The following is a 23,827-nucleotide window of genomic DNA, read 5'->3' on the forward strand; positions in this document are numbered from 1 at the left end:
AAAAACTCATGATGGAAAATGCTATCTATATTCACAGAAAGAATTAATGGAATATGAACACAGAACAAAACATACTATTTTCACTTTTTTCCCCATTTTTTGGCCTTTTGTTCTGCTGCTTCTTTCACAACACGACCGATGTGGAAACATTTTTTGAACATGCATAACCTACATCAGATTGCTTGCTCTCTCAGGGAGGGGCAGGAGAATGGAGGAAGGAAAAAAATTAAAACTCAAAATCTTTCAAAGCATGAATACTGAAAATTGTCCTTACATGTTAGTGGAAAAATAAAATGCTATTTAAAACCTTAAAAAATGACGATTGCTCAGTTACAAAGAGATTTTTCTGGTTCCTGTTTTGTCCCCATATTAGTCTACTATCTTGCAGTACAGTTCTATTTAGAGGAAATGGTTTATTTCCCTTCTTTGTTCTGTGTAAATCAATGGGTACATGCTCATATCAACAAATCTTGCAGCTTGCAATAAAAGAACATAGATATTAGCTACATAATAGGATATAGTTGTGATACAAAGAATGGGTCCAGTAAAACAAACATACCACTCCTGATTCCAAATGAGGATTTTCTGACCACTTTTTAACTAGGCATGCACCAATAAATTCCATTTTTGTCTTAGAATGAGTCTTAGCTGTCTTGAGAGTCTCTTTCAAGTCTTACTCTCCAGATCACTAGGGACAGGTAGGTGGTACAATGGACAGAGCTCTAGGCCTGGAATCAGGAAGATCTGAATTCAAATTTAAATCTTGCTTCAGAAGATTATTATATATGTAGTCTGAGCAAGTCACTTAACCCCATTTTCTCTAGTCACTCATTTGTAAAATAGAGGCCCATTGAAGAAGGAAATGGGAAATCACTCCAGTTTCTTTGCTAAGAAAACTCCATGGAAAAGTTGACAAGACTGAAAAACAGATAAGAACTTTGTTGACATTAGGTCTTCTGGTAGTCATATTCTCTTAAGCCCACTGCTTTTGTTGAAGACAAATATTTATCTTAGAGAGGATAAGTCTATGATCAGTCCAGCATTCTGTGCCATACATCACCACCACTCATATCCTGTCCATCTCATCTCCTTGCAATGACATGGTCTATTACATTCCAATGTTTGCTATGAGGATGCATCCGTGAAGTTTTATTGCATTTAGGTAAATGGAGGTCAATGTTGGTGATGAAAAGATCAAAAGATGCACAAATTTTCAGCAAAAAGGGAACATTCCTGCTGCTGTTCCTTACTTCAGTCCTCCCAAGGACTGCCTGCCATATTTGGAAGTCTGGACCTATTCTAGGATTAAAGTCAGGCAGAATGATAAACTTGTCCACTTTCAGTACATTGATGATGAGGGTCTCTAGGTCTTCATAAAATTTTTCTTTGAGCTCATCAAACTGGTAACAACTTAGGATGCAGTGGATGACTTTAGTGTCCTCAAGATCTAACCAAGTTTTAAATGTTCATAGCACCTCTTTGAGCCACTTTCCTAGCCATTGGAATATAAAGCTCTCATCTACCCATTCCAACAGGCGAAGTCATCACATGGTTGGGATAGACACCCACTAACTTACCAACAGGTGTGTGATCTCTCATTACTCTCAAATTAGTTTGGCCCATCTGCCAAAATAGCTTATTGACATAAGGTTACTGCTTTTTGAAGACACATGTGAGAGTTGGTTGGATCAGGGTGGATCATCCACCAAATATGGAAAGCAGCCCTCACACCAGAGGTGCTAGTCTTCCCTAAATATAACCTATACCCCAAATACAAAATATTTACACAGTGGAAACAAAGTCTTTTCTGGAGCAGAAGGAATGAGTTAGAAAATGCATTATATAGGAGATAGCATTTGAACTGAGCCTCAAAGGAAGAATTCTAGAGGAAGGAAAAAGTAAGGAGAGAATGTTATCCAGGCATGGAGTCAGCCTACGGAAAGATGGGATTTAGAGTAGCTTTTGATCATCTATATGATCACAATCAATTATAAATTAACAGTGTAACTATTATTCTTATCTTTCAGTTTTATTGTACCTTAAACAAAGCATCCTCATACTCAAAAACATTTGGAGGATCTCCCCTGCTTAAAAATCTTCAGTGGCTCCTTCCTGTCATTTGTAAGAGAGATTTTCCTGCATCTGGCATTTAAAATCTTTCATAATAGAATTCCCATATTTCTTTTGAGCCGTGTTTCCTAAGATTATAGGGTCAGGAACTGAGAATTGGAAAAGACCTAAGAGGTCAATGAGTCTAACCTCCTCATTTTATAAATGAAAAAACCAAGGCCCAGGGAAGTTAAATGACTTGTCCATAATCAGAAGTTCAAACTAGAAACTAGAAAACTTGGCTCTGAATCAAAACACTCACTCTGAGTCTAAATCCGGATAGTTTTTCCTTTTTCTCAGTTTCTGTTCTAGTCAAAAATGTTTATCATTTGCTTAATTATGTATCAATCCTTGATGCAATGCTTGCAGTAATCCTTCTGCCTCTGTCTTGAGCAGGTGTATAATATAGTTAGCTTTCTGTTTCAGGAAGATTATTTTGGCAGCAATGTGGAGAATGAACTGGAGACAGTGCTGGGAATGCAATTAAGACTGCTGCCATAAGAGATGAGGAGAGAAAAAACTAGAGTGGTAACCTCCTGAGTGGAAAGACAAAGAGTGAAGAAGAGATGCATTATGAAGATAGAAGAGAAAAGGCTTTGCATTTGATTATGGTTGTCAGGGAAAATTTAAAATTTAAAAGTCATTTTTAGGCTGTGAAACTAGATGATTTTTAGCATGATGTTTTCAGAAATATTTTAGATGACTTTAACAAGGACATCAAAATAAGTCACTGAATTTTTACTTTCTTCATGTTAATCGTTAGACCAAAATTAGTACAAGAAGCTTCAGTGAGTACACAATCATCTGTGAACAAAACATCACACACTAACTATCCCTTCACTTTAGTCTTGGCTTATAGCTTTTTAAAGTTAAATAATTTATCAAAAGTTCAGTGGCTGAAGATCTACAGCACCATCTTTGTGCTCTACAAGCAAAGCAAAATTTCAGTAGCTCAAAAGAAATGTGAGATGCACAAATTCAGGGACATCTCCATCCCAAATGTGCCTTATCTGTGGTAGAGCCTTCCAAGCTTCTATTGGTTTCTTCAGAGCAGTCAAATATAGTGTAACTTGAGTCTAACATAGTAATGTAATTTTGATCCACTTAGAGAACAAACAACAACAACCAACCATTTTGTACTTATATGTGTATATGTTTCCCCTGTTACAACATTATTTATTTGAGGGCAGAAGTGGTTCTATTTTTTGTCCTTATATCACCGCTCCCCACATGCACAATAAAGTCCCTGGTACATAGTGGGTGTTTAATAAATGCTTGTTAATTGACTGAAGTCACTAATGAGATTAAATCAATTTGTATTTTATTGATCATACCAGTAATTATATACATTTGAAAAAAATAACAGTGCACATATATGCAAGACATGATTTATTCATTCCTTGGAAGACATATTTGCTGATTTATTATACCATGTCATTTAATGAGATAATGATTTTTTTTTTTTCCTGCTGGAGAGGTGAATTGAATGGCCAGATAGATTTAGATCCCACACTTGTCATTGTTCCCATGGCAAAGAAATGTTAAAATCTCTTATCCTTATCTCTTTGCTCTGAGGTCACACAAAGTAGCTGAAGACTCCTCAAGGAGCTTTACTAAGTTGTTCTCAACTCACATTTGTTAGGCAGAATGGATCCTAGGAAAGATGTTTGCCATTAAACTCTAGGCCTGGGGAGTAGCTATATTTCAATCATTTGCTTTCAGGATCACTAGAAGAGTTCTTACTGATCTACCCTCTCCTTTTTACACAATTCTTTTATCACTGAATTCTGCCAGAGAGTCAAGCTTTTGCTCTGTCCTGTCTTCAAACCCAGTGCACAGAGACCATCGATGAGAACTCAGTCCCCTTGATACTTTTGGGAGAAAGAAAAAGGATTTTTTAGGGAGGTATAGGTCAGACTAGACAGCCTCTAAGATGCCTTGTGCTTATTTATGTGATTAGATTCTAACTCTTGATTTCTTAGAACTGAGCATTGTCATTAGTAATGGGTAATTGCCTGTAAACTTACGGGCAATTTCCCATAAATATTTTTTAACGACTTATTTTCTTTGTATGCCAGTCCTTACGCTATACTATATCACATAGTTCCCACCTCTCATTTCTACTTCCTTCTTTCTTCTAACCTTTCAAGGACCACTCTCTGAAAAGCAGGCCCTTTAGAACTTTTCATTGATTTCCTTGAAAGAAATTTGATCTCTCATCCAAAGTCACATCAGTATCATAGTTAGCATTAGCATCAATGACTGCCTGTATCCTCTGAGCTACCCGGATCCCAGATTTGATTGCTGTGTCTATCCAGCCATGGGGCTGACAAGTGTGCTCACCAGCAAAGTGAATGTTTCCCTCAGGTTCAAAGAGTGTTTCTGAATAGTCAACAAACTGGTAAGGGGTGAATTCTGCAAATGCACCCAGGGTGAATGGGTCTAGGGACCAGTGTTTCACCACAGATGTCTCACATAAATCCTGGAGCTCCTTTTTAGACCTCTGATGGATAGTTGCCAAGTCACCCAGCACCAAGTCCACCAACTTCTTATGTTTCATTCCCAGAAAAAAGGTGGAGTCATCACCCAAAGTATAGGAGGCTAAAAGGGCACTTATGTTGCCAGAGAAATTATGGCTGGGGTAGTAGATGAATCTAGTGGGCAGGTCTGTGATGGATGTCCCACCTTTGATGCCATCTTGTTCCCAAAAGCTTTCCTTGAAGGCCAGGATCACCTTGGTGGCACTGGTGTAATGAACGGAGCGGAGGGCTTCTTGCTTGGCCAAGGAGAGTGGTGGCTCAAACTGGATGAGGCGTGTGGCGCTGGTTGATGAAGAGATTATGGCAAAGTCGCCTGTGATGATGGACTTGCCTGAGGAAGATCTTCCCCTCTGGTAGGTAATCTTGATCTGAGGCCCAAGCATTTCTACCTTCTCCACTGTTGTCCTCAGTGAGACAGTGCCAGGTTTCAAGGTGTGGTAGAGGGCATTGGGGAGCTGATCAAAGCCACCAGTGATTTCAACAAAGCTGTCCCAAAAGAAGAAAAGGAGGACAGGGATAGTGAGAGTCTCGTCTAGAGAAACAAAAGATGTGGCCACCTATGAGGAGATCTCAAAGGTCCCTTAATGTTCCTAATTTGCCTGGTATAGAGCCTAAAATGCTGTTATCATCAGTATGTTTCTTGGTTTGAAGCATTGCTCTAGGAAGACTTGAATTTTAAAATACAAATAAACCCAGAAAAGGAAAAACCTGTAACTGATTAGAATAGGTATTCTTAATCTGGAATCCATACACTTTATGTAAAAATATTTTGATAGACATATTTCAATATAATTGATTTTCTTTGCAATCAAATGTCTTTTGTGCATTTAAAACTATTATTCTTAGAAGAGGCATAAGTAGGCTTCCCCATACCAGAAAAGGTTAAATACCCTTGGATCAGAGGTTTTCCTGTAACAGGAAAGGAGGGAGTCAGCTTGGGGTACTGGCAAAAGATGCAGATATGGGGTAGCTGAAAGGAGAATCTCAGCCATTTCTCTGCCCTAATTCTGGAATATTGAAGCAGTGGAAAGGGTACTGACTTTGGAGTCAAAGACTTGTGCTCAAATACATTCTCTGCTGACTGCTATCAATGTAATCTTGTGAAGAAGGTCACTTAACCCCTGAGCCCCAATTTCTACCTCTATAAGATTAGGAGTCCTGGCTGGGCCTCTCGGGTCTCTTCCAGATCTAAATCTTATGAACCTTTTATCTCTGATCTCTTGATGGTCTCGTGCATTGTGGGCAATTGTTCCCCCTTCTTCATCTTTTTACTTCAGGATTCCTTATCCTGTTAGACCTTATCCTGGTGTTCAAGGCTAGCCATAACTTGGCACAATTTTTATTGTTATGTCCCCTACCAACATGTCCATCACCCTCTAATGCTTAGTGCTTATGAAGAAGGGGGAACAATTGCCCACCATGCATGAGGCCATTAAGATACCTATGTTGCTAAGAATACTCCTGGTACTTTTCAGATTTATCTCAGTGCTTTACAACTTAACTTTCTCCACTCCTTCTTTACACATATTGTGCTCTAGACATACAGGACAATTCTCTGCCTCCAAAAATACCTATCCCCCTTTCCACTATTATGTCCTTATTTCTGCTATCTCCCTGCCTGGAATAATCTCCCTTCCTAGAATATTCTCCCTCCCTTTTCTTCTCATTCCTATTCCTTGATTTAAAATGCCAACCCCTACATAAAGCTTTCAACATTTTTCCAATTGTATAATGACATTTCCTTTGGACCTCTATTGTGCTTTGTTTAAGCAGATGCCTTTATACACAATTTTCTATTGTTACTATTGCCCCACTCAAGATCCCTTGACTTCTTGCAAGGAGCTGTATTGGATGTGGGGAGAAACAGAATCTCTTTTTTTCTACTCCTTAGGTTTGTTGCGAAAATCAAATGGGATAATATTTTGTAAAGCACTTAGCACAGTCTGGCACATAGTAGGCTTTTCCAGGCTGGGGATGAAACTGTAATAGAATATAATAGTGGAAAAGTAGCAGATATATTTGAAAGCAGAGTTATCCTGAGCCTATTTGGCTCCTGTAATGGTAACAATGGTATCCCATATCTTAAATCCCCATGTGAATTTCATGTTCATGTTCTACTTACCCATCTGTTTGGAAGTGGGTAATTTCATCTATCAGGGACTGCAAGAGAGATTTGTAGTAGCTTGCATCTTCATTCATGATATCTCCAATCATCTGAACAGCTCCCCTGCTCAACTGCCCCTCCTTTAGAAGGTAGGCCTGGGTGAACAGCAGAGGAAGTAGAGGAGATGCAGGAAATGGGAGAAAAGAGGTACAACAAGGGAAAAGATATGGACTGAACTAGGTGGAGAATTCCACATCCTCTTTCCCATTTCCCACAACCCTTACCTTGGTAGAGAAGGAGTCATACATAGACAACAGGTGACTACAGTTATGATATCTCAGTTTTCCCACCACCTAGAAGGAAAAAGTATTATGGGTGAGTGGAGTGGCCACGACACCTGGGATTTATTACAGCCATTGGCCTGAACACTTCCTCTCTGTACTTTCCAAAAAAGAGAGAGCATGGCAGAGTTGAATGGGAGGGAAGCGATGGCAGATGGAGTAAGTAGCTGGAAGATCTGAATTAGGGATAAGGAAAAATAGAAAGGATGAAACAGGACCAGTTCTAGTTATACATCAGGACAGAGAATTCAGAGCATTATAATTATGGCTCATAGCTATCTGTCATATAACCTAAAAAATTAGCAAAGGTCTACTTTCTAAGGGCCTTCTAGAAATAGATGCCCTCTGGCTTGAGCCACTTATTTCAAGAGGGATAATCACAGAAAAATGTCAAGAGCTCTGGAGTATGTAGGCATGAGACACATAGGACCCAAATGCACGCAAGTACCCAGTTATCCTGGAGATGAAGCCTGATGGGAAAGCAGGAATGAGTTGAGTTAGGTTATGGTTGGTTAGACTGCTAGCTTCCCCAGAAAACTAGCATCTGATTGACAGGTGTGGGATTAGGAGGTGGCTGAATTAGTGGTCTGTTATTCACCTTAGCTATTGCTTCTTTGAAGAGTGCACCGGGCATCTTGCCTGACTCCTCAGGTTTTACAGAGTAGCCCAGGATGTCGGGGTTGGCCAACACATCTGAAGTTCTATGTCGTTGGCCTTTGATATAATACCAGGTGTTGTTATTAGATTGGATAAAGGTGTTCATTTTCAGACCAAGCATCTCCACATAGAATTGGACCAGCCTGGGATACAAAAAGAAGAGAGCCCCACTAGTTACAGTCACTTCCTGTGGCTCAACCATAGTAAAGGTTTCCCCAGAAAGGAATATCAAAACCACCACTCTTGCCCCCTCCAAAGAGCTCTGATAAATATATTCTTCTTGAATTCTAACCTCTGGATGGTGTGAAAACTCATTGTGTTTTAGAATGATTTCTTTTCTCTTCTAGATGTCTAATTTAAGGAAATGTACCATACACTCATAACTTTTTGGAGGTGGAAAGGACTTTAGATATCATTTAGTCCAGTCCTCTTCATTGTACAGAGGAGAAAACTCAGACCCAGAAAAGGGAAGGGGGTGACACAAAGCCACACAACAAGCTAGTGGTTTGGAACTTTGAACCCATGCCTGCTATCTGTCCAGAGTTCTTTCCTTTTCCTTAGGCTATGCGATTGATTGGAATGGATTCATTGGGTGAGTAGAGGGGAGAGAGATAAGAAGAGGTGAAGGGAAGTTGGGTAGGAAACTATAGTTTCTATGAGTTAATAATTTGAACAGAAATGGAAAAGAAAATACTTGGAGTAAGTGATATTCGAGAATGGTGTCAGAAATCACAAGACAATAACAATAACAACTAACTATAATAATAACAACTTTAAGGATTGTTAAACATTGCAAGCAATATCTTTTGGCCCATAGATTTAGAGCTGGAAGGACTGAAATTAGAGGCTATTTAGTGCAAACCCTTCATGATATAGTTAAAAGACACTAATTATACACAGCACAGCCTTCTCTATTATATTCTGCAGGTAGTAACTCTCCTTGGTTCTGAAAACTTATAGACTAGATTTGTATCCAACATCTTTCATTAATTATTTCCCTCAGTAAACCTTAGCAAGTCATTTCCTTTCTTGGAATTTTAGTATTCTCACCCATAAGATGAGGGAAAAGAGGGTTGTTCATTATTTCTAAGGTCCTCTTTTCCAGCTCTGATATTCAAAGATTTCAAGCATAACTTGCATTTATATATTACCTGATTGTTTACCAAGGATTTTTCTCACAACACTTCTGTGAGAAAGGTGCATATTTTAACAATCATTTACTAAATACCTGCTATGTGCCACTAGCTACTGCTATTATTCCCATTTTATAGCTGAGTAACTTGAGACAGATAAAGTGACTTGCCAAGGGTGACACAGGTAAAAAGTGTCTGAGGCCAGCATTCAATGAATATTATCTCTAGGTCCAAGATTGTGCTATCAGTGTGACACATGGCTGTCTAATGATCAGAAAACCATAGTTCAGAGAGGACAACTAATTAGTTCAAAGTCACAAAGTCAGTAAATTGGCAAAGTTGGGACTAAGACCTAGATCTTTTGATTTTTTCCCCAACTAGACCAAGTTACTAGGAAGAGTGTTTTCCTTCCTGTTGTGGGATTACAATCTCAAACCTCCCTTTTCTGATTTCTTCTCCAGTTATCTATATCACCACCACTCCCGTTGCTGCCCTCACTTCCTCTGTGTCTGATTCTTCTTCTTCTCATCCCTCTTCCTTATCCCTTCTTTCTCTTTTATTCCTTTACCTCCTTCCTCCAGGACTCTTTGACTCTTTTCTGATCTTCAGATGCATTGCTCTGTTCAACTCACTTTCAAAACCAAATCTGGACCACCTGGTATAACTTGCCTTCTGGGCAGACCCTGGTGGCAACCCTTTTGCAAGCAGGGATAGCCTTGGTCCAATATATAAAGGACACCATAGTATTTTGCAATGTCTCTGCCATTAAGTTGGTTTTGGGATCTTTGGTATTATGGCATCTCTGAACTAATCTTCTCCTTCACCAGATAGGTACATTAATCTCTTTTTCAAGAGTATTTGTAGGACTGTGGAAAGTTCATTACTGGGAAGAAATGTCTAAATTGAAGCCTGTCATCTTTGTTATATTCAGTCTATACCTTAGTCCTTTACCTCAGGTCTTACCTGTGGTTGGTTGGCAACCTCATAGGACCCAGTTCAATGTACCAGTCATTCTTTGGGCTCCGGAATGTTGTCACTCTTCCTCCAATTTTGTGATTGGCTTCTAAGACTGTCACCTAGATGCAGGAAGAGTGACTCCTTAAGACAAGAGTTTACCCACAGCATACCCTCTCATCCTTCCATTCTCCCCAGCTTGAGATAAAGGTATGCCATCATGATGGAACAACGATGTTATAGGGAGGAAGAAACTCTTCTGTGTCCTGTAATCCTATTTGGAAGTACATAAGAATAGAAAGAGAAAGCCCAGAATGAGGGACTATTTCCTTTAGTCCTCATTCCCTTAATGTCAGCATGAACTAATCTAATCAATTATACAACAAATATTTATTAAGTGCCTATTATATGTGTTTGTGATTGGGGACATAAACATTAAATAGACATTCTCTGCCCTTAAGGAGTGTATTTTCATAAGAAATATAGAATGTGGTTAGATATGATATAGGAAAAAGCATTGTTTTGGGAATCATGGGATTTGGGCTCAAGCTCTGATTTTGCACTGATTTAGACAATTTTTCTTTGGGGACCTCAATTGCCCTATTTGAAAAGCAGGAAGATCCTGACCTTCCAAGATGAAGTTGAAGATGAGAAGCTTCACTAATGAAAGACTTTGGTTGATTAGCAGTAATCTGCAGATTCAAGGTGGTAGTGGTACGTTTGGTTTAGGGTAAGCATTGGGGGAAGATCTAGAAGATGGTAAGTGATGATATATGTTGGAAATCAGAGAAAAAACTGACTTTAAAACTTTACTTATAAGGAGAAGTTCAAGTATTTATGTCTTTCTACTTACATCTTGTTCCCCTCTGCTTGTAAAACTCTTACCCAAGGACTATCTTCTCCAGGAAGTCATCCTTTACCGCAAAAAACAAAACACTGCTCTTCTGTACAGAAGCTTAGAATTGTAAGGGACATTAGAAGCTATCCAATCTAACCCCATACCCCAGATCTTACTGTCTGATAATTGTTTTTTTGCACTCAAGAACTTAGTTTTCAAAGTGTTTTCAAATTTGCCCAATGAGAATATTTGAGGGACACAAGATATAAGGTTTAAAAAAAAAAAGAAAACTGGAACTTCTTTGTCTCCTGAAATTGAGTTCTCTGACAGTAGAAAACAGGTCTGCTCCTTCACTTTCTTCCCCAGATCACATTTTCTCTCCCAGACAGAGTTTGGGTTTGCTTCTTGTTCTGTTTTCTTCAGACTGTTTCCTGAGAATAGGGCTTAGGCCATTTCTGGTTTTTCTCTTCTCAGATATGTGAGGTCTGAGTCTCAGAAGAGTAAGTATTTTCCCTAACGTTAAGGACTCCATAAAGTGTGAAATCTAGAAGGACTGTAAAGAGTTAAAAAAGGTATTTTGCACAGGAAGGTAGTTTGGGTCTCACAATCTCTGCAGCTCTGTGTCGCAGCACACTTTTAGAAGTTAAGAGAGTATTTGGTTCTTACAGCCTCTATAGCTGGTATTACAGAGTTAAGGAGTTGCAAATCAGACTTTACTGTTATTTTATTTTCTAAGTTAAGCTAGCAGACAAGTTGGAGCTACCATGACCCTGACAATCAGATATAAGTGTCTGAAGGTTATAAAACATAGTTATAGATGCAGGTATTGCTTGCAAATGAATGTATGCTTTTCTTTAATCTACAATAATCTTGCTATGCTTAGAAAACATACATACATATATATGTATATATATATATTACAGAGAATGTAATAAATCATAAATATTCACTAACATAGAGTTGCCTCTTGTCTCGTTCTATCATTCATGTCTTCTTCCATGACACATTCTATTCGGCTGGTCAGAATTAGATCCCAGCCACCACTAACAAGTGACCCCTAACACCCTAAAGTCACACAGCAAGAGCTGGGAATAAAAACCCATATTTTTAACTACTTGACACTGTGGCCCTGCATTGTTGGTTCTTTTTTTTAATTAACCTTATCTATACTATAGACTTATGTGTAGGCTTGGAGATGAGAAAGAAGGATGGGGAAAGGAAGCAGAGAGCTAGAGACAGAGATAGAGAAACAGAAAGAAAAAGAAAGAGAAGTGATCAAAAATAATAAGAGAAGAATCAAATCCTGGCCCTGGTCTGGGGAGAAAATAGAGCATGTCTTTGGAGAGTAAGAAGATCCTGGTACTGCCTTTAGGGAGTTTATAGTTTGGAGAGGGGAGCAAAAGAAAGAACTCCATAGATAGGATTGTATTCTTTCTCTGGCTGCTATGTCACACTATTGGAGCACACCTTTTTAGGAAGTCAGAGAAGTCCTGGGGAAACTCACAGTCTGACTGTGATAAATAGTAGGTAGTTGATAAATGTTTGTAGATGGGTATTTGCTTCCTTACCTTGTGTCCAGCATCCTGAAGGGTCTTAGCTGCCACCAATCCAGACATCCCAGCTCCTACCACCAGGATATGCTTCTTAGAGGCAGAGGTACCAAGTCCCTCCTGGGCAGTTTTCAGAATAGCTTCATATTCAGGGTCCTGGAAACACTGAAGAAGGTCAAAATAGCCATGGCAACTAGAAATGGCTAGGATGAAGGCAAAGGTCAGGACACCTGTGGACAAAATGTTCATGTCTTGAAGATGGAAAGCAGCAGAAAGGCCAGGGCCGGGACATTCCCTTCCTACAAATTAGTTTGCCCTGGGCTAGGCTCCTCATTATTTTTATTGAGGTTAAAATGAAATGGAAATATTTCTTGACTTTGAGTCATGATTAAATTTGAATACTGCTTCTAAATCAAAGTTTCTCCATCTACAGAATGGGGATTATAATAACTGAAAATTTTATATATGTATATATATGTATATATATATATACACTATAGAATTTGATCCTCACAATCATCCTGTGAAGGATGAGTTATGATTATTCCTATTTTACAAATAAGCCAACTGAATCGAAGAGAAATTAAACAATTGGTCCAGAGTCACATAACCAATAAATGTCTGAAGAAGAATTTAAACTCATGTTCTATGATTCTAAGTCCTTTCTTCTTTACTGAGTTGTCTTAATGCACTAACCCTTTCAGGACTCTTCCCATAGTACTTTAAAATTCAAAGATCTTCCTTCATTTCCATCTCATAGCGACCCTGTAAAATATGAGCTATTATTATCCACATTTTCTCCATGAGGAAACAAAATTAGGGATGTAATTAATTTTGGACTCCTATTCTATTAAAATAATTATTAATCAATTTGATAGAATCATATTAAAATTCTGTATATAAGGTCTCAAACCTGTGAGCTCAGATTCTAAGTTCATTTGCTTAACTATAGGAAATTAACCATAGGCCCTCTACCATTTTGCCTTATGATAGTGTGGTGATTAAGCCCATTTTGGCAGAGGTGACAGCTAAATGGAAAGTCCCCCAAAATATTTTTGTACCTCCAAACCAATAACTTGTCCAATAGGAGCACTTGACCATTAAGGTCTCTGATTGTGATAGCTTCACTGTTTCCTCTTGCCCAAATTAAAGAGAAGCTTTTTCATCTGATATGAAGATATTCCTGCTTCACCCAACTTGTGACCCTGCTGACATATTACTTATTTTTAGCTTACATATCACACATCAATTAATGGAACTATTCTGTATTTGGTTTAGCTGTTCTGGAATGACTAGATACCTAACCTTAATAGGGTTATGAATAAGACTATGAATAAGATCTAAGGTCCACTTCATTAGAGGGGATCATGAACACTTTAATAAAGTTCCATTGACTCAAATTTCTGCTCAATCTCTTTTATTGTAGGTAAGACAATTTTAACTCCCATACAAGGTTCAGAACAGTTAAAGTGACTTGCTCAAGGTCTCATAGTTCAAATATGTCAAAGGGCGGATTTGAACCCACATTTCTCTGGCCCTTGATCCTGCACTCTATCTACTGCCCCACAAACTGTTGGGTATAGAATTTGTTCAGGGATGTCTAGTACATCTGTTATGAGGGCTGCAGAGCCCTTTTCAGGACTACTTTCTACCTTTGGTAGATCCAACTAACTCTTACCTGTGTCTCCAAGAAGCTATAGTATGCACAGTGACTATACCCCGGTAACCATTTCAGCAGATGACTAAACCTGGCTGAGGATAACTGAGGAGTCTGAAACCCATCAGTGAGTTAGGGAAGGATCCACCCCAAGCAAATAAAGATGTTCCCTGGTGGAATGGGCACATGAGAATAACTTGTTCCTATGGCTAGGAAGGAAACTGAAGCAGGTACTGTGGAGTGTTTAGAACTTGGTTAGACAACGCAGATGCAATGGTTACCCACTGCTTCTTGAGTCATCATCAGTCAAAATGACTCTATCTGGCTAGCCACTGGACTGTGATGACTCTGGAAGAGAGAGTGAGGATGATGACTTCATACAATTTTACCTCACTTAAATACAATTTATGTACTAATCAAAAGATATCACCCATTCCATTTCACTATTTTTACCTATCTCAAAGAAACAAAGAGACAAATGACAAAGCAGCAGGTATAAATATGCTTGAAATTGTAATTACAACCCTGTATATCATAACCTCAGGTCATAGGATCATCTTCTCACTGGAAGCAGCAGTAGGATTTGCCAATCCTTTTAGTGTCTGAGCATCTTTTTAAGAACCACACTGTTTACCTCATGATGCTTGAAAAGGAGCCCTAAAAATTGTCTGTTTATCTAACAGGAACAAATAACGATGAATGTTGGAGGGGCTGTGGGAAAACTGGGACACTGATGCATTGTTGGTGGAGTTGTGAAAGAATCCAACCATTCTGGAGAGTAATCTGGAATTATGCCCAAAAAGTTATCAAACTGTGCATACCCTTTGACCCAGCCATACTACTACTGGGCTTATATCCCAAGGAAATACTAAAGAAGGGAAAGGGACCTGTATGTGCCAAAATGTTTGTGGCAGCCCTTTTCATAGTGGCTAGAAGCTGGAAGATGAATGGATGTCCATCAATTGGAGAATGGTTGGGTAAATTATGGTATATGAATGTTATGGAATATTATTGTTCTATAAGAAATGACCAACAGGAGAAATACAGAGAGGCTTGGAGAGACTTACATCAACTGATGCTAAGTGAAACGAGCAGAACCAGAAGATCATTATACACTTCAACAATGATACTTTACGAGGATGTATGCTGATGGAAGTGGATATCTTCAACCTAGAGAAGAGCTAATCCAATTCCAATTGATTAATGATGGACAGAATCAGCTACATCTAGAAAAGGAACACTGGGAAATGAGTGTAAACTGTTATTTTTACCTTCTGAATCCAATTCTTCCTTTGCAACAAGAAATTCGGTTCTACACACATATATTGTATCTAGAATATACTGTAATATATTTAACATGTATAAGATTGCCTGCCATCTGGGGGAGGGGGTTGGGGGAGGAAGGGAAAAAATCTGAATAGAAGTAAGTGCAAGGGATAATGTTGTAAAAAATTACCCATGCATATGTACTGTCAAAAAAAAAGTTATAATTATAAAATTAAATAAAAATTAAAAAAAAAAGAATGAGATTATGTGATAAAAATAAAATAAAAAAATAAATCTAGTCTGGTTTCCAAGGTAGAGCAGGGGATATCACCCAGAAGTCAAAACATAAAAACATACAAAATTTTTTTCAAAAATGATTCCACTCACCACTGGTACATGGACTGTGCACATATTTATAAATAAACAAAACAAAATCCAGGAGATTTGAAAGATGAAAAACTCTTGTGAGAGAATTCAACTGATAATACATTCTAATAACAGCCCTGAGTGAAAAAAGGTTGGCAAATGAAGGCCAGCTTGCTGAAGTCAGAATTGAATATATGCTTTTGGAGTGACCACAGGGAAAGGAACACCATGAAACTAGGGTAGGTTTTGCAATCAAAGTTAATATGGTTGAACACAATGTAAAATATTTATTCCATAGGCTTTCTTTATATGGAAATATATTGCTTTATATTTTGAATCTTCTCTTATGTTCTGCTATGCACATGGTAACATTTTCTTTTTCTTTTTTAAGTTTATAAATTTTAAAACTACTCTAGTCAACAAGCTTCTATGCTTGTTGTGAATTAACAACAGGCTTATGACAATGTGATCGCCACTTGCAGGTAAATGCTATGTCACCATCATCAGTGTCTATGCTCCCACCATGATGAATTCTGATGAGATCAAAGAAAAATTTTATGAAAAATCTGGATATTCTTATCATCAATGTGCCAAATGAAGACAATCTTATAATTCTGGATGATTTTATTAATAGAGTAAGCTGAGACTACCAGACATGGCAGGGAGTACTTGGGTAGAATGGAGTCAGATAAGGAACAGTCACGTTTACTTACTATTGAAAACTTGAGTATCTTATGATCTTCTCAGCACTAACACACCTAAATGTAATAAAACTTCTTAGATGAACTCTTGCAGCAAACATTGGCATTTAAAAGACTATATCTTTGTAAGAAGAGACAGACAGGATATGAGAGTGATGAAAGCAATGTGTAGCACAGTGTGCTGGACTGATCACAGACTTATCCTCTTCAAGATAAATCTTTGCATTCAACAAAAGCAAAGATCCCAAGGCAAAATGATTACTAGAAGACTTAATGGCAACAGGTGAGAGCCCTTTTTTGAATGAGAACAATTTGTTACCAACTTGGTGAGAAAGTTGAGAAAACACAATTGGCAATAGTGGAGCAGAAAAGGAATGGACATTTGCTCATCTGGGTCAGAATACTCACCAACATCAAAACTGGTATGATGAAAATGATAGGGAAATTCAGACATTGTTAAATAAAAAACAAGAATTCCACAGAACTTACCATCCAACTAAAGTGGAAGAAGAGTTGGTGCATTATTTGCAAAAAATTGTGCAGTCAGTGTAGTCTCTGAAGCTGACATGCAACAAAGTATGGATCAATTCTCTGCTGTTTGTACTAATTTTGCTCTAACAATTAATACAAGACACAGGTACTTGATCAGCCAGTACCACAAAATCCATATGTAATGTCCATTATAACAAATGGAGAAATCTTGAATACTGTGGATAAATTAATTTACATCGATAATGAGGTATATGCATATATTGCCAGGGCAAGCTCAATGTTTGGGAGATTTTGAAAGGAAGTTGAGTGAGAAGATTGTTGTTGCTATTATTTATCCTTTGTTCTCAAAAAAGACCATGACTTCAGTGAGGTGATGCCATAACATGCAAGTAAATAGGAGTTAAGTGAAGGAGGTCTGTGCAAAGTCACCAACCTCCTTTTATCCTTTAGAACTATCTAGGTCCAGGGTCTAGGTAAAGATCAGGATATTTGGAGATGTCTTTGGATGTACTGGGAGACTTTGGCCTTTTAAAGTTGAGATCTTTAATAGATCTTATTCTGACTGAAGCAATCAATAAGTATAGTTATTTGCCTGAAGGCAAAGTAATTTTTGATGCTTATCAAAGATTTTACTACTTAGCAATGCAAGAAACTTTTAAGAGGTTTGTTAAACTGCAACTTCTCCAAAAATGATTATTTTTACCAAGGTCTCCATCTGTCTTCAGCAAAATTATTTAATATTTAATTCTCCTTAAATGGTCTCCTTGTATGAGGAATATAATAATAAATGTGAATATATATGTGTATATATGTGTGTATTGGTGAAATTTGCTATTGAGATGGAATCCCTTGGGGCTATAACTAATATTGTTTTGAGTTTTGAATTTGGATATGATTGCCTGATAAATCATTAAGTCAGTAACCCAACACTTGAGGAAAATGCTATAAATTACTCAGAGGGATGCCTTCCTGAACTGTTACAGGTAGATATCTGGACAAGAGCTGAAAGGACAACCTTGGCCTCTGCTTAAGGAGGGATCCATCTGACTCAGTTTCTGAATTGTGTTTCTTTGAATAAAAACCCACATGATTATTCCTGAGTTTGGCTATGCGATAGAATTGTTACTGCATAATTGATTGTCAAACAGTTAAGGATGCTTTATCCTGTCATGTATATGCTCTCAAGCTGAGGCCCTGAAGGATCAATTTTATGTCTCTGCTTTTTCTTCTTATAAGAAATTTCTATAATCAGAGCAAGTGGTCAGTAGAAGCCATGAGCACAATACAAGTATGTAGATGATATCTTGATCTGTAGCCCAGTCCTGGAACCTTCTCTGGAAATTGCCATAAAAAACCTTTAACTTTCTAGCTTCCTAGAGCAGAGTTTCTTTGTCTGAAGGCTCAATTTACCTAAATCTATTAAGTGTTTGGCTCATGAATTACCTCCAACCTTCCTTTTGCTCAATGTTGAGAGGAAGTAGACAATCTTATTAGGCACTTGAAAGCTAAACTGACCTGTCCCCTATCTTAACCCTACCTAAAGCCTTTTACTCTATATATTGATGAATATAGAGGGCTGAAATTCCAAAAAAGCTATGCTTGAATCAGACAACAGAGCACTTAAGGCTAATTATCTATTCGATTGAGATAATGACTCTATTAGCATTTGTTTGGATAAATGGCTCTTCTTACTGTGGGTGCTTGCTGAATATTTGTGTTAAGATAACCAAAGGCAAGGATTAGAGGGAGAGGGAGATAGGCAGAGTCACTTGGTAGCAGGAGGAGGAGGAGAGAGGTTGATGACTCAGGACTCCAGAATCCAGGAGAGAGCTTTGGCAAGCCTCATGGCAGTTTTCCAGCTTCCTTCACTTCTCCCCCTAAAGACCAAGGACTTTAATTTATCCTGACTTTGGCTAACCCCAAGATCCTCCAGGGAACTAGCCTGTACTCTACAGTTGAAAGGTGGGACCAGGTCCTAAGGGTCTTGACTCAGTCCCTGAGACCAATTTCAGGCTCTTTGTTTATTTTTCAAAGAAACTTGGTGTCTTTAGGTGATCCTCCTGCCTTAAAGCAGTAGCTGCCATAACCATCCAATTGAGGAAATCTCTAGGCTCTCCCTAGGCCAATCATTGGAGATTCTAATCTCCTATTAGGTTCAGAGCATTTTTACCTATACCAAAGCTTTAGAATTGGGGAAAAGAATGAGAATGAATATCTATAGTGACTCTAAATATGCCTTTCCTGTTTTACATGCTCATGGGGGCTATATGGAAAAAAGGGGATTTATTTATTTTGATAACAAAACACTCCCCCAGTATATATGCAGGGGAACAATTACTACAAGCTGTCTTTGAACTTAGAGAGGTTTCTGTTATATTTTGTAAAGGACAATAGAAGAGGGATTCACTTCAGGTCAAGGGAAACAGACTTGCATATTCAGCTGTCTATGCTCCTGACCATGGCACCTTTAATTTCCCAACCCTTGACTTTTACACTTCCTTATAGCTTCCAGGCAAGTAAATTCTGAAAGGGCTATTAAATCCCACGTCCTGAATCCTATCTGGAAGAGGAGTACTTACTTAGTGGAGGATTGGCAGATGGATTTTGCTCATATGTCCCCTGGCAGGGGATTCAAACTGCTTTTGGGTTTTGTTAACACCTGTACTAATTAGGTAAAAGTATTCCCTTGTTAATCTGAAAAGCCTCTAGAGTTTTTGTTAAAGGAGATCATACTCACTTAAGGACATGCTGTTCCACCCTTTACCCCTATGCTTTTGAAAAAACAAAAGCAGGAATTTTGAGGAAATGTTTTTGGTATTTATTCTAGGAAAAGCTGTCTGAAGGAGAGACATTCATGATAGCTTCATCTTTTTCCCCCTCTTCATAGTCTTCTTCCTCTCTCCCCTTTCTCTGATTGGAGTTCCTGGGGTTCTCTAGTAACCCCCATACTAACTCCACCTTTGTTTCTTCTTTTTTTTTTTTGCTCATATTTAGTCCTTGCATTATTAATCTACTTGTGAGTTGTTTCTTCCAGATTCCAAACTATGAAATTCCAACTACTTGATCAACCTGAAATTGTCTGATACTTGATTCTAACACTCAGCACCCCTCTACCTTGCTGCTTATGCCACCTATAAATAATTTGTCCCCCCTCCACAGTTTGGACCCCCCTATGCAGAGCCAGCTCTACGCCCCTTATCAGCCTGAAGCAGCTCCAGAAGATGAGACCTTTGTCTCTTTATCCCAAATGACTTTGGGTTGGACTGATTAACATAGAAATGATGGGATAATGGCCCTCAGTCCACCTGGCCTTGACAGTATTGTAGTTCCACAGATAACACTGGATGCCAGATGCCAATCTGTTGGTCTGTGATGACAGAGTTTCCAAAACAAATAGTGGGAATTGGTGGAAGCAGGGTCTCTTATTCCTGTTCATTGCTTTAAGCAGCATTATGCTATCACCTATTTGCTTATACACTTAATCACTAGAATAGTTCAAGATTTCTTAGCTAAAATGGTTCCTGAAAACTTCCACTGATGTGCAGGTGTTGGTTCTAAATGGTAGAAGGTGGGTTACAGTTGATACTGAAGAGAGGGATAGGCCTGAAGGCTGAGATAGCAAGGATGGCCTAGTGGAAGAAATGTATCAGGATTGGTAATCCCTCTTCTCAGAGGGCCATAGGACAAAAAAAGTCAGACCTTATGTCTAAGCTTCAGGAAGTTATGTGACCCAACAGAAAGTAGACAGCATTGCTGACCATTGGTCAATAGTTACTTCCTTTTCACTCCATACAATGAATTCAAGTCTTTTTGCTATATAATTCACTCCCTGTTTTCTGCCGTGTGCCACATACCATGCTAGACTGCTCAGTTGGTATGCTTGGACCTCTCCTGGCAAGGACCAAATAAATGCTTTCTGTTTGTATCTGAAGTTGCCTCCAAGTAGTCATTTTGGGTAAGGGGGTCTAGCACACCATCCCACACATAAAGAAATTGCTACTTCCTTTTTGCTGTCCAATTAATAATAAGTAATAAATCATGTATAACTCTCACAAGATGACAACTAACTAATGAATTCTTAAATCTAATGCATAGGGAGACTGTAACATAGATTATATAATTTCTCCAGGATCATTTAACATATTAGGAAGGGAGCAAGGAAGGACACCTGACTTCCTGCCCTGTTATTGTTAGAAATCATTCACACTACCAATTTTCCATTAATGTTTCACCTGTTTCTTAGTAGGTGAATCTTAAATCTATAACATTTGAAAATGAATTCTTATGGGAAATTCTTAGGCCTATAACATTTGAAAACGAATTCTGCCATGAGGTAGAGATAGGAGAATAAAATGTAAAATTTTCTGTCCAGATAAAGATACTCAAAAGCAGGAAATTGAGAAACGGGTATCTTGCATCTTTGGGTATATCTAGCCCCACATTCTCATTAAGCAACTTCTAGAGTGCAGAATATTAGAGCTGGAAGACACTTTAGAGATTAGATAATTTGACTCCTCTCCTTTTATAGATAGGGAAATTGAAGATCAGAGAGTGGAAGAGTATTTTCCACTGTCAAAGTGGGTCAGCAATAGAAACAGATCTAGACCCCAGGGCTCAGGCCAATGTGTGTTGCAGTGTAGCACACTCTCTATTCTCTATAGCTCTTTTCCTGATCCCTCTGACCTTATTCCCCCTAACTTCTATGCCGTAACCTCCATGTCTCACCTAGGACCAGCCCCAGCATTTTCTATTGATGCATAGGAACCAGCTTATTCTCAGGAACTGCTAAAAATGAGTTTGTCAGCTTTGATCAGGTCAGTGTCCAGACTTCTCTGTTTGCATAGAATGATGAGAGTCTGAAACTTAATAAACTCTTATCCAGCCTCTATTGTCTCAATGATGTGAGGATAAAACCCTTAAACAGATCATCCTCTTTGAGACTAAGTTAGAATCTTTAAAGATGGTCACATCAACCTTTGAGACACACTTAACAGGAACTTAGTTTTCCCAAACTATCCCAAACAGTCTCAATATCTGAATATAAGTTTTGCCACAGTCTCCTTGAGCTGTTCTACCTCAGTTTCCCTGCACTAGTTTCCCTTATTGTCCTGAGTTTCCCTGAATTGTTCTATCTCAGTTTCCTTAACTGTTCTGCCTCAGTCTCTTAAGTTGTAAAACCCCCCTGGTTCATTAAGACTGTGGACCATTTGCTCTAAGGTTATAAATTGTCAATGGGAGAGGAGGAGCAGATCAGACTTTCTGGCTCCTAGCTCCTCCTGCCCTCAAGAATTTATGACACTGCCCCTCTAAAATGTTCCAAAAGATAAGACTATCTCGGATACTTCACTGACATCTTTACTTCTGCTTATTCAAACATTCTGACTCTGGCTTTTAGTAAGAATTTATAGCCTCCCCCCATCCTGACAAAACCAAATGGTTCTAACTTTTCCCACTCTTCTTCTTTTCTTTGTCTGAAAAGCTATAAAAGGGTTTTTCATTCCCCTATTTATCACTGGATACTTTGAGACGAGAGTCCTGTCCAGTCAATTAAACTCTCCAATTAATAAAATATTAAAAACTCCCTAATCTCTATCTTGCCTCAGTTTCTCCAGCATTACATTTTGGAGGTCCCCCGCTAGATAATTGAGACTGAGGACGGGATTAGAGATTAGAGATTAAAGACCTCTTGGTCATCAAGGCCTGGGGCAGCTCAGGATCTGAGTCTATTCCTAGAAAAATCAGCCCTCTGGATTTCTCCAGAGTCTCTGGGAAAAGAAGCAGCTCTTCAGCCATGGACACGCCTTCAGATCCATTGATTGATTCGACTCTTGGGAGAGTAAATTTTGTGTCGTTTAGACACCTGGTCTGCCTGTTCTGTCTGGTTATGCTATAGCATCTGTAAGCTCAGAATAATAATATGCCGACAGGCATCGAAATTCTGAGTAGGGTATCATTCTGGGACGCTGGAAGATATCCTCTGGGTTGTTTTCTGTCTTCTGTGTTGTTAATGTTGTGACTGCAGTTTCTGTGTGAGTTTTGTTCTGTGTTCAGTGATGTATGTTCTATGTTCTATGTGATTTGTCTGTTTTGTTAATGTAAGAGCTATTTTTAAGTTTTAGGAACTGTTAATCTTTTAAGTTTTACATTTTAAGAACTGTGATTGAGAAATTTGGTAATTGGACATAAGGGACAGAAAGGTTAGACTATTCTGTTAGAAACAGCAATTGTTCAAAGATAGGAATTTTCTGTAAGGGCCCTTTAAATGGGCGGTGCCACAGCACAACTGGAGATTTGAGTGGCCCAGAAGTATTCTCTGTGGATATTAGGACTGCCCTGTGGGTGGGATCTTGGCCATGATGAGATAGCTTCGTAATGGTGACGGCTCTCTCGCTGGTTGGCTGTGTGTGTGACCTCACAGGCCCTTTATAAGCCCACTGAAGACAGCAGTCACTCTCTTTAACCTGGCTCCCTAACCTGAGGTAGCCAAGCCAAGCCAAGCTGATGGATAGCCGAGAGGTAAGGAGTTTGGTAGTGAACACGGGGGCTTCTGACCAGGTGTTCACTAGGGAATCAACAAGTCAGGGCATCAAGTCAGGGCATTATGTGAGTAGGTATAATAAAGGCTTTTAAGATTACATGTGGCTGTTCTTGAGTGCACTACTGGTTATTAAACTATAGATTCAAGAGATCGTAGCCAGAGACTTTTGAAGGTCTCAGAGGAGGTGAGCTGGGTAGAGTTGACACTGCAAAGGTCAGTGGTGAAAGGTACTCTGTTGGGCCTAGGATAGACTGGTAATAGTAACTGCCAGGTGGGCATATTAGTTTTCCTCTGGTGGTTTAGCCTTATATCTATCAACTCAGCCACATTATCATGGGGAACTCTGCTTCAAAAACAATAACTCCACTTGAATGTCTTCTTAGTCATTTTTCTGAGACATTTAAATATCATGATTATGGAATATCGTGGAAAATGGCTAAACTGAAACTGTTTTGCCAGTAGGACTGGCCTTCTTTTGGGGTAGGATGGCCCCCTGAAGGCTCCTTTGATAGGGAAATAGCTTAGGCAGTGCACCGAGTAGTCGCAGGTGAGCCTGGCTATCCAGATCAGTACCCCTATAT

At 38.8% G+C, this 23,827-nt stretch overlaps 1 protein-coding gene across 1 annotated transcript in view; it reads right to left on the reverse strand.

Moving 5' to 3' along the window:
• Nucleotides 1-3,417: 3,417 nt before the first annotated feature.
• Nucleotides 3,418-23,827, reverse strand: part of LOC141563840 (L-amino-acid oxidase-like) — a 31,412-nt gene continuing 11,002 nt past the window's right edge. Inside the window, exons 2-7 of the mRNA XM_074305487.1 lie at nt 12,245-12,456; nt 9,848-9,960; nt 7,693-7,894; nt 7,038-7,106; nt 6,772-6,908; nt 3,418-5,135 (exon numbers count right to left, since the gene is read on the reverse strand). Of these exons, the coding sequence (XP_074161588.1) occupies nt 4,295-5,135; nt 6,772-6,908; nt 7,038-7,106; nt 7,693-7,894; nt 9,848-9,960; nt 12,245-12,456 (1,574 nt within the window). The 3' untranslated portion in view covers nt 3,418-4,294. The remainder of the gene's footprint in view (nt 5,136-6,771; nt 6,909-7,037; nt 7,107-7,692; nt 7,895-9,847; nt 9,961-12,244; nt 12,457-23,827) is intronic.

The sequence above is a fragment of the Sminthopsis crassicaudata genome, chromosome 3, assembly GCF_048593235.1.
Source record: "Sminthopsis crassicaudata isolate SCR6 chromosome 3, ASM4859323v1, whole genome shotgun sequence".
Lineage (NCBI taxonomy): Eukaryota > Metazoa > Chordata > Mammalia > Dasyuromorphia > Dasyuridae > Sminthopsis > Sminthopsis crassicaudata.